The sequence below is a fragment of the Peromyscus eremicus genome, chromosome 11 (genome assembly GCF_949786415.1).
Source record: "Peromyscus eremicus chromosome 11, PerEre_H2_v1, whole genome shotgun sequence".
NCBI classification, from domain to species: Eukaryota; Metazoa; Chordata; class Mammalia; order Rodentia; family Cricetidae; genus Peromyscus; species Peromyscus eremicus.
The window spans coordinates 52,387,773-52,403,503 of NC_081427.1; the positions used below are offsets into that span (position 1 = coordinate 52,387,773).

At 39.8% G+C, this 15,731-nt stretch overlaps 1 protein-coding gene across 1 annotated transcript in view; it reads left to right on the top strand.

The window, feature by feature from the left end:
- Nucleotides 1-15,731, top strand: part of Bdp1 (B double prime 1, subunit of RNA polymerase III transcription initiation factor IIIB) — a 97,172-nt gene that overhangs the window by 70,926 nt on the left and 10,515 nt on the right. The window contains exons 31-36 of the mRNA XM_059276294.1: nt 1,504-1,645; nt 1,852-2,029; nt 4,904-4,967; nt 5,430-5,616; nt 10,501-10,705; nt 15,564-15,600. Of these exons, the coding sequence (XP_059132277.1) occupies nt 1,504-1,645; nt 1,852-2,029; nt 4,904-4,967; nt 5,430-5,616; nt 10,501-10,705; nt 15,564-15,600 (813 nt within the window). The remainder of the gene's footprint in view (nt 1-1,503; nt 1,646-1,851; nt 2,030-4,903; nt 4,968-5,429; nt 5,617-10,500; nt 10,706-15,563; nt 15,601-15,731) is intronic.

Sequence of the window (15,731 nt, forward strand, 5' to 3'; positions counted from 1 at the left end):
GGATTCCAGGGATGGAACTCAGATCATCAGGCTTGCATACCAACTGCTTTTTTTTTTTTTTAATTTATATGTATGAGTGTTTTGTCTGTATGTATATCTGTGCCCTGCATGTGTGCCTGGTTCCTGCAGAAGCCAGAAGGGTATGTCAGACCCCTGGAATTGGAATAACAAATGGTTGTGAGCTGCTGTGTGGGAGCTGGTACTCAAACTTGGATCATCTGCAAGAGCAGCAAGTGTTCTTAACTACTCGGCCATCTCTCGAGATCCCTCGTTTTCTAAATGGACTTTTTTATTGTGATGTCCATGCTAATGCCTAGTGTCCTTCCCTTTTCCAAGTCCTCTCCCCGAAGTCTTGATTCCTCAGGGAAAGCCGTGGAAGTCATAGCTTTCCTAGATTGTGAATTCATGTTTAAAACATCTGGATAATTAGCATCATTCCTCCCTAGTTTTGGGTCCCTGATATCTGAGATTTGCTTTCAGCCAACAGTTAGTTAATGGAACTGGCTTGAGCAGTATCCAAAAGTCCATAGGTGGTCTATCAGTTTGTCCCACACCCACCCTCTGTCTAGGTTCACATTACTCCTTTTATTTAGCAGTATTTTCCTTCCCCTTTGTGATACCATTTACACTTTTTATTATATTCATTTTGTGTGGGGGTCATGCATGGGTGCACATACGTACCTGTACAGATGCCGTGGTGCACATGTGTGGTGGTTAATGTATACCTTGCTGGAGTCATCTCTCCGACTACAGTGTGAGGCCCAGAGGTTGAACTGGGTTCGTTAGGCTTGATGGCAAGTGCTGCTGTCCGCTGAGCTGTCTCACCTGTCGTACAAGTTACACCTCTCCAAGACGTCCGGTGTGGTGGCGTTAGACAGACCCTCTTGTGTTCACCTCTAATCTCCCTTTGGGTGTGGGTTTGTAATCACTTTTAAAATCATGTATTGCATGTGTATGTATGAGTGTGTGTGTGTGTATGTGTGTGTGTGTGTGTGTGTGTGTGTTTGTGTGTGTACATGCATGCGTGCCTGCCCAAATGTGTGGATGTGTGCGTGCGCATGTAGTGTGCATGTGCCACAGAGGATGTGAGACTATCAGATGACGACTTGTGGGAGTCAGTTTTCTCCTTTGACGTGTGGGTCCTGCGGATTGGACTCAGTCTTGATGGTGGGCACTCTTAGCTGGTGAGCCATCTTGCCAGCCCTTAATTTCAGTACTACTTTTGGTTATGATACTGTAGAGCTATTACCATAAAAGGGGATGCAGTTGCTTCGGCAGCCAGGATTGAAATATGTGCAGTACAGGTTTCATTGATCATGTTTACTTTTCAAAAGTCTTGGCAAACTCCATTCTTCTGCCATGTGGATAAGCTAATTTTTGAAGTATGAGAAACTTGGAGGGGTCACGAATCTCTTCTAAGAGAGGGTATGTTTCTAATATAGAGACTTAGCTGTACTGTTTTGAACTACATTTTAAATATATTTTTCTTGTTTGTTTTGAAAGAAACTGAGGAAAATGATTCCAGAGTAATAGATTTAGAAGAGAAAGGCCTGGACCCAGCAGAGGCTAAGGAGCAGAACCACTTGCCGTGTGTGCGTGCTGTGGAAGGGCCCAGAGTTTCTCAAGACGTTGTCCTACGAGCGAGGTAAGGGCAGGGATGCTGGCGTTTGTTTTATATGGTGCCTCAGCTCCCACCGCAGGTCAGAGCTGTAGGATTGTATTGGAGATAATGCTGTTGTAGTTAACATTTTTTAAAGCATGAAAAGGTCACATGAAATGATAATACTTAGTCCTTAAACTAATTCCATGTTTGGTTGACCGATTTAACATAATGTACTGAAACTGTTTCAGAAGTGAAGATGAAGATGAGACCTTGCAGGAAGTTCAGAGGTTGGGTGCTGCAGTTGCTTCATCTGAAATGGGGCTCCACACACGAGATTCAGGTCAGGGTCTTGGTGAGAGTCCAGTTGAAGAGCCTCTCAGAGAAAACTCTAACGACAGCAGCATGCTCATGCTTCATATGCCAGAGGTAAAGGGATCTAGTGCAGTAACGGGGGTATGGTTCTCTTTTTCTCCATTTAGAAAACTGTTTCCACAGAGTACACTTTATCCTTTCCAGTTCCGGAGGCCTTTCATAAATACATAAATTCAGCCTGGTGTAGAGACTCAAACTTGTAATCCCAGCTCTCAGGCAGAGACAGGAGTACTCAAGTTTGAAGGCAACCTGGGCTATGTAACAAGAACTAGGTTAGCATGAGTTACATAGCAAGACCTTGTCTCAAAATACAAAACCAAGCTGGGTGTGGTGTGCACACATTGATCCCAGCACTTGAGAGGGAGAGGTAGGCAGACCTCTGAGTTCCAAACCACGCTGGTCCACATGGTGAGATCCTGTTTCGAAAACAAACCAACCCCTAAGTATGTATGTTCACTTAACAGTTCCACCACTGATTCTGCAACACTCTTTGATTAGCTCCTTTCTGCTTCCTGCCAGCTCCTCACATCTGTGGTCCTGTGTGACCTTGGCAAGAGTGTACTGTGGACAGGGTGTGGTGACCCTTGCCTGTGCCAAGGGAAGAGGATCTTTGGAGCCCAGGAGCTTGAGGCCAACCTTGGCTCTGTAAAAACCTGTCTCCAAACCAAATACAAAAATGGCGTGATAGAATTTGTGCTGTGTTTTTGGTGTCTTGACCCCTCCAAGACCATAGAGCAGTGGTTTCCAACTTTTCTAATGCTGTGACCCTTTAATCCATTTCTTCATGTTGTGGTGACCCCCAACCATAAAATTATTTTGTTGCTACTTCATACCTGTAATTTTGCTACTAAATTGTAGCTACTATGAATTTTGCTACTATGAATCGTAGTGTAAATATCTGATAGACGACCCCTGTAAAAGGGTCATTCATCCTCCAATGGAGGCGCAACTCAAGGGTTGAGAACCACTGCCATGGAGATATAAGAGCTATTATCCAGCTTTGTTATAAAAGCTTGAGAAATTAATTTCTTGCACCTTAGCTCTAGTTCATTCAAAGAAGAAATGTTTACTGAGATATTACATGCCTGACACTGAGGCACTGGGATACGGAGCCTTGGGAAACATGAGTAAATGAATGGTTGGATTGGTTTATAGGCATTGGGGCAAGACTCTGAGTGGTGTCCCTCACTGGGAGTTTAATCTCTGGGAATGAGAATCAGGCCTTAATACTGTCTTTAAAAAGTCCCTTAGATAGGAGAGTGCTTGAGTTTTGAAGGACAGAATAAATTAGCTTGTTAAAGGGAATGGAAAAGGTTTTAAAAATAGGTATAGAACACCATGATTTGTTAACGGAAGTAGAAAGTAAGGAGTTTGTCTACAGCCAATGTTTAGAGATTTCTATTGCTTCCCCAGTTTTTTTTTTTTTTTAAATCTTTTGAAATAATTTCAGATTAGAGAAAAGTTACAAAAATCTTTTAAGAACTTTCTCATATTCTGTTTCTTGGAGTCATTGTTAATTTCTCTTACTTATTATTATTATTTTTGGACTGGCTCTACATGTTGTAGATACTTTAATTGTGTGTGTGTGTGTGTGTTTCCACACATAGGCATGCATGCAAATACCATATTGCTTGTAGAGGCATCTGAGGACAGTCTTTGGGAGTCTGCTTCTTTCACCATGTAGGTTCTGGGGATGGATGAACTCAGGTTGCCTGCTGAGCCATCTCATCAGCCTAGTTGGATACTTGTAAAAACTTGATTGATGGCTGGCAAGATGGCTCAGTGGGTAAGGCGCTTGCCACCAAGCCTCTCGACCTGAGTTTTTAACTAAGACCCACACAGAGAATGGGCTCCCTTGAGTCTACTGCTGACCTTTGCAAGTGCTCAAAACACCCACACCATAAGTAAGTTAAGAAGGGCTAGAGAGATGGCTCAGCAGTTAAGAATACGTACTCCTAAGGTTTCAATTTGGGTCCTAGTATCCACATCAGTTGTCTCTGGCCTCTTAAGGGCATCCACATGGCATATATGCACACAAACACAGAAGTAAAAAATAAAAATCATTAATTCAGAGAGTGATGAATGCTGATGCTCAACTAGTTTTCTCCTGAAAAATTAATAAATATAATAAAACTTGATCTGTTTGAAAGTTACAAATATGAGTTGTAACCATAAATAATATCTTTAATAAGAAAAAGATTTTGTCTTACAAAGAAGTGGCAGTGAGTGCTGCCTTCAGACTCAGTATGACCATACTGTACAGTTTAGGGCTAGATGACTACAGAGGCAATGCTGTTATCCCTTTTGTGTGGTGTGATGTCATGTAGACCTGTTATTGGAGAGGCTTTCTGATCACTTGGCTAGGGTAGTGTCTGTGAGACTTCTTGGTTATAAGGACCTTTTCTCTCCTTTTTGTTGGGAATTTGTCTGGTGAAACCCAACTTTTGTTACCCAGTAGCTTTGGTGTCCATTGACGAGCCTTACTTGAGTCAATTTTTGGCATTGTTTGTTTCAAAATGAAAGCCTGAAGATATCAACATAGAGAATTGCAATCTATCTATTGGTAGTTTGTGGAAAACAGGAGGGGACCACAGTGTAGGGAAGGAGAGTAGTTTATCTCAATTGAGATGTTCCCTACTCAAGTGTCGCTGCAATGGGAACATGGACTAAGTTGAGTTCAGATCACCACCCTGACACTTCAGAAATGATAGAATACTCACATCTAACAATTTAATCAGGATATTGTAAGATTGTGTAAATCAGTCAAATGTCCATTGACTAAAAATCCAAAACTAAAAATCTTTAAAACACTTAAAATTGTACATTTAAGATAAGCCTTTAAGTATGGAGACACGGTCTCTTTGCCATATGTCAAACTGTCAAAGTTTCTCAAGCTTCACTTTCTTTTCAATTTTTTTTAAATGGCAGAGTGTACCATCTAATATTCCAGAAGTCCAACAAGGAAATACGATCAATCCTCAAGATGTAACAGGTATGAAAAACTCCTTTCAGCAAGTGTCATAGATAATGTATAATTTGTATGTTTAACTTTTTTTTTAAAGACAGGGTCTCTCTCTGTGTAGTCCTGGAGCTTGCTAAGTAGACCAAGCTGGCCTTGACCTCACAGAGATACTGTCCCCCACCCCCAGCATTAAAGGTGTGCTCTACTACACCTGGCTTGTATATAACTGTGGAAAAACACAAATAGACTTACAAATAAGCCAGTGGCAGTGGCAGCCATAAGATACAAGTGTGACGTTCACCAGTTGTATTCAGAATTATAGGTGCTTCCCCAAAATAGTCTGTCTATGCTTTTGGGATTGGGGCTTGGAGGATGTAGTTTAGTTTTTTATTTAGTCTTGGTGTTGTAAGTCATTAGACTCTTCAGAGATGAAATAATGTTTTTCTGCTCCTTTTGGTTTAGCTTTTCATTCTTAACTTTTAACTTTGACAGTGAATCTATTTGCTAATCTACAGCAAGATGGAGAAGATGAACAAGCATTCATTTTAACTTTGGTGGAAATCCCAACTGATGCAACAGAAGGGTTCACTGATGCCTCCATGCAGTTAATGCCAAGCTCTTTACTGCCAGCTCCTATATTGGTCAAATCTGGAAACACGATAGAAAGAGGTGACCTGAGGTAAAAAAAAAAAAAAAAAAGTTAAACTGTTTTACCGGGAGAAAAGACACTTCATGAATCAAGCATTAAACAAGCTAACTAACTGTACAGTGCCATTTCCATGTCCGATACAGTGGTTTGACTTGTCTGTCTCCGTTCCACCCTCGTACACGTTCTGTACTGCTCCTCTCTCATTTGCCCTCAAGTCCAGCTGCTATTGCAGAGGTTTTTTCAAAGTTCCAAGTCTTACGTTGAGATTTTTGATTTGTTTGGAGTTGTTTTTTTGTGTAAGATGAGACAGAGGGGTGTAGGTTTTTTTGTTTGGTTTGGTTTGATTTTTGAGGGTTTTTATTTTGGTTTGTTTTTAGACTTAATGTATGTGTATGAGTATTTTGCTTATGTGTATGTATATGTACCTGATTCCCTCGGAGGCCAAAAGAGGGCATCAGATCTCCTGGAACTGTAGTTACCAGGTGGTTGCTTGTGAACTACCATGTGGGTGCTGAGAACTGAACCAAGTTCCTCTGCAAGAGCAATAGGTGCTTTACTGCAGAGCTCTCTCTCCCAGTGGTTCTAGTTTTAAATCTATATGTGGACATAAGTTTTCCCAGCACTATTTGTTGAAGAAACTGTCTATTCTACATTGTATTGCTTTAGCACCTGTGCTAAGAATTAGCTGTAGATATATGGGTTTGTCTGTTTGCTTGTTTATTTATTCATTCTGTTCTTTTGGCCTGCATTTCTTTCTTTATGCTCTGTCCTCCTGTTTCTGTCACTATGGTTCTTCAGTATATTTTGAAGTGGGTGTTTTGATACTTGTAGCATTGCTTCTTTTTCTCAGGGTTGCTTTGGCTGTCCAGGCTCTTGTGCGTCTGTGTGAATTTTTGTATTGTATTTTCTAGTTCTGTGGAGAACAAATGTCTTCAGTAGGTTCTGTAGGTTGCTGTGATCAAACACTGTGATCAAAACTAACTTGGAGGGAGGGAAGGATTGTTTTGTACTTTACAAATCACAGTCCATCATTGAGGGAAGTCGGAACAGGAACTGGAGACAGGAACTGAAGCAGAGGTCATGGAGGTGTGCGGCTTACCTGCTTGCTTTGTTTGCTCTCCCCGGGGGCACTGGCTCAGAGCTGGCACCACTCCAGTGGCCTGGGCCCTCCATCTTTAATCATGAATCAAGAAAATGCTCCACAGACTTGCCTACAGGCCAGTCCTGGTGAGGTATTTTCTCATTGAGTACCTCTTCCCAGATGACTCTGACTTGTGTCAAATTGACAAAAATCGCTTTAACTAGTGCAGCTGATTTAGCAATTTTAACTCTCCCATCCATGAACCTGGGAGGTCATTCCATGTTCTAGTATCTTCAATTTCTTCACTGTGTGGAATTTCAATCACTAAAGTCTTTTACCTGCTGTGAGTTTTTTGTTTTGTTTTGTTTTTGAGGCTCTTGTGAACGGGATTCTTTTCCTGGTTTCATTGTCAGTTAGTTTATTATTGGTATATAGAAATGTTGATTTTTGTCTATTTTTATATCCTGCTTAGTTGCATTTATTTACCTGTTCTAAGAGTCTTTGGATGGAATATTTTGAATTTTCAATGTGTAGAATCATATTTGAACATAGGGATAATTTGACTATCTTCCCTTTTTCTGTCTCTTTCCTTTCTTAATTGTTACAGCTAGAAGTTCAAATATTATGTTAGTCAGAGGGTGGAAATCTCTATCTTGTTTCTGATCTTAGATTAAATGCTTTTATTTTTGTTCCATTTGATGTATCATCTGTGAGTTTGTCACAGACAGTGTTTATTGTGTTGTAATATCTTTGTATACGTAATTATTGCAGGTTTTTATCATGAAAGTTCATTAAATTTTAGCAGAGACTTAATTCTTTATCTCTTGAGATGATTATGTGATGTTCTTGATTGTATTTATCTGTTCTGTTATTGATTTGTATATATTAAGCCATCCTTACTCTTTGGAATGAAATCAACTTGGTCATGATATGATCTTTTTGAGATACTTTTTTTTCAGTTGAGTAAACATAGGTTGAGGAAAAGTGAGAAAGAACTCAAGAGAGTGTGAGGGGTTACAAGGGAGGAATGCTTATTTAATCATTTCTACAAATATTTATTGAAGATTTCTGCATTGTGTTTAGCAAGGATGTTGGTCCATAGTTGTCTTTACTGTGTCATCAGGTTTTGCAAGGTGATTCTGGCCTCATAGAGTAAGTTTGAAAGAGTTTTGTTGGATAGAGTGATTTTCTTTAAGTGTGATAAAATTTAGTAGTGAATTCCTCTGGTTCTGAGATCTTTAATGAGTGACTTTTTATTACTACTTCAATCTCAATTCTGTGTTGATTATTAATCTTCTAAGTAGGTTCCCCCCAGGCCCCCCACCCTTCAATATCGTCTTGCTTCAGTTTTGGTCGGTCATATGCACCAGACATTTATATATTTCTTCTAGAGTTTCCAATGGATTTCAAAATATTCCTTAATGATCTTTTTCATTTCAGTGGTATTGTAATGTCCCCGTCACCATTTTGGGGGCAGGTGTTCTCTGTTTTGATAGGTTTGGCTAACTGGCAAAGACTCACCTGTTTATTTCATTCATCCTTTCTTTCACTTCCCATCTACCATGTTTGGATTCAGTTACTGCCTTCCTCGAGCCTTGATTGCACACTATATTTTGATATTTTTCTTTTGTGTGGGGCCTATGTGCATGGAGGCCAGAATGCAACTTTGGATGACATTCCTCAGGTGGCATTCACCTTAGTTTTGAGATAGTCTATTATTGGCCTGGACCTTATCTGATAGGCCAGTCTGGTTGGTTAACAAACCCCAGAGATCAGTCTTTGTCCACCTCCCTAACCCTGGGAATACATGCATGCCACCATGCCCAGCTTTTTTTAATATGTGTTCTGGACATTGGACCTCATGCTTTTGAGGCAATTACTTTACCAGCTTTATTTTCCTTTTTAATGTTAATTTTACTTTCTTAGCTATAAACTTTCTACTTAGCACAGCTTTTCTATATGGGAACTGGAATTACAGATGGTTGTGAACTACCATGTATGCAAGTGTCCCGACCACAGGGCCCCAAATAAACACACAGAGGCTCAGCCAATAGCTCAGGCTTATTACTAACTAGCGCTTACATTTTAAATTAACCCATTTCTATTAATCTACATTTCTGCCATGTGGCTTGTGGCTTTACCTGTCCTCTATCACATCCTGCTTTCTCTGAGGCTGACTGGCTGGCATCTCCTCTCTGACTCCACTCCCCTTCTTCCACTCATTCTCAGTCTTGCTTTCCCCCCTAACTTCCTGCTGGGTTACTGGCCTATCAGCTCTTTATTAACCAATGAGAGTAATACACATTCATAGTGTACAGAAGGATTATTCCACAGCACATGTAGGTGCTGGAACCTAAACAGAACAAGTACTCTTTCTCATTCTTTTTGTTCTTTTAATTTTTGGTTTTTCGAGACAGGGTTTCTCTGTGTAACAGCCCTGGCTGTCCTGGAACTTGCTTTATAGATCAGGCTTACTTCAAATTCAGAGATCTGCCTGCCTCTGCCTTTCGAGTGCTGGGCTTAAAGGTGTGCGCCTCCTCCTCCTTCTCATCTTGCTTTTTTTTTTATAGGTGTTTTTGTTTAGACAGCGTCTATGTAGCCTTGACTGTCCCAGAACTCTTTACATCGATCAGGCTGACCTCAAACTCAACAGAGATCCACCTGTTTCTGCCTCCTGAGTGCTAGGATTAAAGGAGTGCTCCATTACATCAGGCCAAGAACTCTTCACTGCTGAGCCATTTCTCCAGCCTCTCACTCTATAATTTTCTTCAAATGGGTGTCTCACTGATTTAGTTAGACTGACTGGCCAATGTCTCATTGTCCTCCTCCCCCACCAAAAAAATAAAAGCTCTGAGGTTGCAGGCACATACTACTGCACCTGGCTTTTTATGTGGCTCCTGAAGATCTGAACTCAGGCCCTCATTCTTAACGGCAGCACTTTACTGACCCAGCCATCTCCCAAATCCCTTGAGTCTAGGAATTTATTTTCCCTTCTGATTTCTTTAATCACATTTTTGTGGGGGTGGGGTGTATTATTAAATCTCTGTGTGTGAATCCATTTGATCTTAGTGCATCTTAATGTATCTGTGGTATTTTGTCTGTCTGATTGATTTATATTGTTGATAGTTGGGTATGGAAAGACACTCATTCTTACTGTATTGGGGTCTATCTTTTCCTTCCACATCAGTCTTCTTTGTTTTATAAAATTGAGTACTATGATATTCACTGACATTGTTGGTGACTGTTGTGGAGATCTTATTTAGTGATTATGTGGTAACTTAGAGAAGACAATATGTTTTTATATTTAAGATGCCATTCAAACGTACATACTTGGGACAGGTATGGTGGCATATGCCTTTAATCCCAGCAATCAGGAAGCACCCATCTAGAGTCCAGAGTGGCCTCTATATAGAGTTCCAGAACATCTAGAGCTACATGAAATACCCTGTCTCAAAAACATGAACAAAACAAACAAACAAATAAAAAACAACCAAAAGTGTATATGCCATACAATTCTGTTCTGCTGTTTTTTTGAGACATGGTCTAATATACTACTTTTCTTCATGTGACACATGTTTGATCTGTTATTTGAGAATTAAAGAGTTACAGACAAGGAAAACACTATACATATATTCCTTAGATTTAATTCAGTATTGTTAAAATTGAAGTTGTAAGTCTTTAAGTATGAGTGCACCCCAAACTGTTATTTTTGTTGCTGTGGCTATTATTTACTAGCTTGTATTTCTGATACTCATTAGGACTCTTAATTGGAATAGTTCATTAAATAGCTTCTAATTCACTGGTTTTGCATGTATTTTTTTTTTTTAATGTAGTGGGAGTTTACAAGCAGCTTCAGTTATTCAAGATGCTGTATGCTTATCTCCTTCTGAAAGTGGTGATTCTGAAAAGCTTCCTGCTAAGTTGAATCGTACATCTAGGAAGAGATTTCATTATAGTCCTGATGAAAACATTCTTGTACCTCCAGCCAAAAAGTCCTCAATTACTCCGGGAGTTGATTTTCAAGAATGTGCCTCTGAGGTAAGATTAGATTATTAAACAAGTGTCTTGGCCATATTGCTAAGAATCTATTTATTCTTCTCATCTATCCCTAAACTTTTACACATATGTGTACACACACACACACACACACACACACACACACACACACACACACACGGATGGATGGATGGACAGAAGGACGGACGCATGACTGATGGACATATAAAAAATATTTCTGATACTTCTCATCATTAGTAATCCAGGTTAAGCTATTTTGGGATGACCATTTGAACCAATTCAAAAACATAACGGATGAACATTTTTCAGGAGCCCTACAGTGGCTGAAAATAAGGCCAATAGCTTCATGTCAGTCTGGATCTTCACTCTGCAACCCACCTAGTAACTGGGGGCTGTAGATGAACAATTTCAGGGCTCTGAATGAATTTTCTGATGTGTGAAAAATAATAGTAATATCTTCCTCATCATGTGTTAACTTTTCCTTTGCTGTCAGGAGTAAAACCAGATCTTCTGAGGCCCTGTTTGTTCCATTCTGTCTAATGTCGTTTTTGCTGGTCTCCATCTCACTGTCCAGCCACATTGGCCTTCCTTCAGTTCCTTGAATGCTCTGTAGGTCCATCATGTCCTGAGGCGTTTCATTTGTTGTCCCATCTGTGTGGAGCATATCCTTATGAAACATTACAGACTTTGCTCAGTCATCACTACCTCAGGGCCCAGTCAGACCTTGTAGATGCAGTCCCTGTTCACTGTTAGTAGTTTCCTGGTACCCTCTTGTTTTTGTTATGTTTCTGATATTGTTTGTAATGTGTAACTTCACTGTTAAAAGTCAGTTTGAAATTATGTGCTGAAAAGAAAAGTTGAAAGCCAGCAGTGAAAATATCACTGTTATTTATCTGATAGGAAAAATTTGGTATTCCATTTTCTTAATTTTCCATGTTTATTGGCAAAATTAAGCATCTTTCCATGTGCTTAAGAACTACTTATTTCTGTCGGGCGGTGGTGCCGCACGCCTTTAATCCCAGCACTCGGGAGGCAGAGCCAGGCGGATCTCTGTGAGTTCGAGGCCAGCCTGGTCTCCAAAGCGAGTTCCAGGAAAGGCGCAAAGCTACACAAAGAAACCCTGTCTCGAAAAACCAAAAAAACAAAACAAACAAACAAACAAAAAAAAACAAAAAAAACCCCACTACTTATTTCTGTTTCTTTCTCTGTGAAATGACTTCTATATTCTTTACCTATTTTTTAAAATGTATTATTGATCTCTTTCTTTCTTCCTCTCTTTCTTTCTTTTTCTTTCTTTCATTCTTTCATTCATTCATTTTTGTTTTCGTTTTTATTTTTTGTTTGTTTGTTTAATTTTTTGAGACAGGGTTTCTCTATGTAGGTAGCCTAGTCTGTCCTGAAACTTGCTCTTAGACCAGGCTGGCCTTGAACTCAGAGGTCTGTCTCTGCTTCCTGAGTGCTGGGATTAGAAGCCTGTACCACAACACCTGGCATGACATTTTTCCTAATGGATCTGAAAGACTTACTTTTTTGTTTTGTTTTTGTTTTTAATGTGAATGTTAATGAGATGGAAATATTTTTTTAACTACCTTTTTTATGCAGATTTTTTAAATTAACTTTTTCTGCTTTGCTTTGGTTTTTTTTTTATAAGTTATTTGGCACACACTGGGCTTTGCATTAGAAGGTAGAAAGCAAAGCTAGAACAGAAATTCTTTTGTCTGTTTATTGCTTATTTGTGTATTGCTGGGAGCTATATCTAGGGCCTGGGTCATGCTAGCCATGCTCTGCCACTGAGCTGTTTCCCAGGTCTGTTGATGAACTTTTTGTTATTTTGTTTTTCAAAAGCAGAGCCTAGCTGTGGAACTCAGATTGGCTTGGAACTTGGGATAGCCCAGGCTGCCCTCAGACTCATGATTGTCTGCCTCAGCCTTGAGAGTGTAGTGATGTGTCATCTCCCTGGCTATTGTATGGTTTTATCAGAAGTGTGACTGTGTGAGCGTGTGTGAGCGTGTGTGAGCGTGTGTGAGCGTGTGTGTGTGTGTGTGTGTGTGTGTGTGTGTGTGTGTGCGCGCGCACACACATGCGCTTAATGTTCTTTTTACTGTAATTATTTATTTGAGATAGGATCTCACTATGTACTCCAGACTGGGCTCAAACTCATGAACCCCTGCTTCAGTGTCTAGAGCAGTGGTTCTCAATCTTCCTAATGCTGTGATCCTTTAATCCAGTTCCTCATGTTGTGGTGATCCCCAACCATAAAATTATTTCTCTGCTACTTCATACCTATAATTTTGCTACTGTTACAAATTATAATGTAAATATGTGTTATGTGACCCTTGTGAAAGGATCATCTAATCCCCAAAGGGGTCTTGACCCATAGATTGAGAACTGCTTGTCTAGAGTCTTTAGATTATACATACATGTCACTATTTGTGACCCATTGATTAAATTTACTTTGCTATAGGGGGGGGAAAAGCTTTAATTAGTACACTGTGAGGGAACAGTGACTTGGGTGGTAAATTAACTTTAATTTTAATTAATTTTGCTCACCACAACTTTATTTTTATTTTTTTAAAGCAATTCTTTTTATCCTTAGTTGTTTCATTTTGTGTGTGAGTGTTTTGCCTTCATGTATATAAATGTTCCACATGTGCATTTTGTGCCACAGAGGCCAGAAGATGGTGGGATCCCCTGAAACTGGACTTGTAGGTGGTTGTGAGCCACCATGTGGGTGTTAGGAACTGAATCTAGTTCCCCTGCAAAAACAATAAATGCTCTTAACCACTGAGCCATCTCTCTATCCTCCTTACCTTAACTTTCTAATGAACAATTTTAAAATTAGAGAATGAAAGACAGACTCATAGAACAGCTCACTGTCCTCAGTGGTTTGTTAGCATTCTCTTAAAGACAATCTGTTGAAAAACATTTCAGCAAAAGGCATAGCTCAGCAGTAGAGCACTTGCTTTGTGTTCAATGGGCCCTGGGTTTAATCCCTAGCAGTACACATACAATTCACCAGGTAACTGGCAAAAAGATAGTTTATATATGTTTGTTTTGTTGTGTTTTATTCTTTGGAGATAGGGTCTTGCCATGTACCTTTGGCTGGCCTGGAGCTCTCTGTGTAGATAATGCTAGCATGGAACTCACAGAGATCCACCTGTCTCTGCCTCCAGAACACTGGGATTAAAGGTGTGTGTCCTACCTTTAATGCATCACTGAACCTGTTAGAAAGTGATGAATGTGGGGGCGGGGTAAAGACTCAGTAGACAGAGTGCTTGAGTTAAAGCATGAGGAACTATGTCCAGTTTCCAGCATTCAAGTAAAAATGCCAGGCATGGTGGCGTGTGCTTGTAATCCTAGTGCTAGGCAGACAAATAGGAGGATCCATGGGTAAAACAGTCTAGGCTTATTGGTAAGCATCAGGCCATTGAATGACTTGTCTCCAAAGAGGTGATTAATATTCCTGAGGATGACACCAGAGGTTGTCTTCTGACCTCCACCCACATTCCTCCCCACTCATTTAAAACTGTAAAATGCGAGCCGGGCGGTGGTGGCGCACGCCTTTAATCCCAGCACTCGGGAGGCAGAGGCAGGTGGATCTTTGTGAGTTTGAGGCCAGCCTGGTCTACAGAGCAAGATCCAGGAAAAGGCGCAAAGCTACACAGAGAAACCCTGTCTCAAAAAAACAAAAACAAAAAAACAAAAACAAAAACAAAAAAACCCAAACCCCCCCCCAAAAAAAACCTGTAAAATGCAAATGAAAAATGTACATTGCTATCAGTATATTAAGAAAATATATATGGGCCTGAAGAGTTGGTTCATCAGTTAAAAGCACTTGTTGCTCTATCAGAGGACCTTGGTTTGAGTCCCAGCACCCACATGGTGGTTCACAACTATCTGTAACTCCTATCCCAGTGGCTCTGATCCCCTCTTCTGACCTCCAAGGGCATCAGACAATCACATTGTGCAGAGGCATACATGTAGACAAGATGTTCATATATGTAAGAGTAATAAGATTAAAAAAGAAAAGAAAATGCCTGCTGACCTTATTTGTCAATTTATTTTATAAGCTTTTTATTTTAACAATTAGGTATCGTGTATGCAAAGTTCCTCACTGACTTCTTTTTCTTTATTTTAAGACAAGAAAGATCTGGTTATGTAGTCCAGGCTGGACTTAAACTCTGGATTATTTTGCCTCTGCCTCCCAGGTTGGGATTAAATAAGTGCGGTAGCCAGCTTTCTCCTACACTGTTTTCAGCCCAAAGTAGCATATACTTTGTTTGCTTGAGTCCAAGAGTTTGAAATCTGCTTGGGCAACATTGCAAAACCCTCAGTCTTTTTTACTTGTTCCCTAAAGAATGGATAGTTGTGTAATAAATAGAATTTTTCTCCTCTCCAATTATATTAGACTTCGTGAAGTTATGAAGTAGGTTTTTATCATGTAGAATCATCTTTCCATTTCTGAAACAGACTACTAATTGACCATGATGTATTAGTTTGTTAATTGGCTCCTTTTAAAGGTGTTTGAGTTGAGGGTCATAGATGGACCTCAGTGGTAGAGCACTTGCTTAGCTTGTGTGAAGCCTTGACTTGCATACTCAGCACCATGAACATGAAAAGATTGTTTCATTTGATATCTTTTGGGATTTGGCAGCTGATATCAATATTATCCCTGAGATAAAAGACTGACAACTTTTACTTTTCCACTATGCTCTAGAGCAGTGTTAAGTATCAGCAGCAATGCATCTTTTTCACAAATGCTTAGTTGGTGGTATCATTCTGTCTGACTCTAGCTTTCACTATAGATGATGGAGGGGATGGAATTTTAATTTTACTTAATAAATGAACTTGTAAAACTTTTTCTGTTTTCTTGAAACAGGTATGTTCAAAGGAATTAAATGTTTTTGAGAAAACAGGTGAGTGAGATCAATTTAAATATGAGTATATTTTGCTAAGTACCCCTGATTATTTCTGATGCATCTTGGGCTTGAATTAAAGCCTTATTCATTTTTATCTTGTATCACAAACCACTGTAACTTACTCTCTA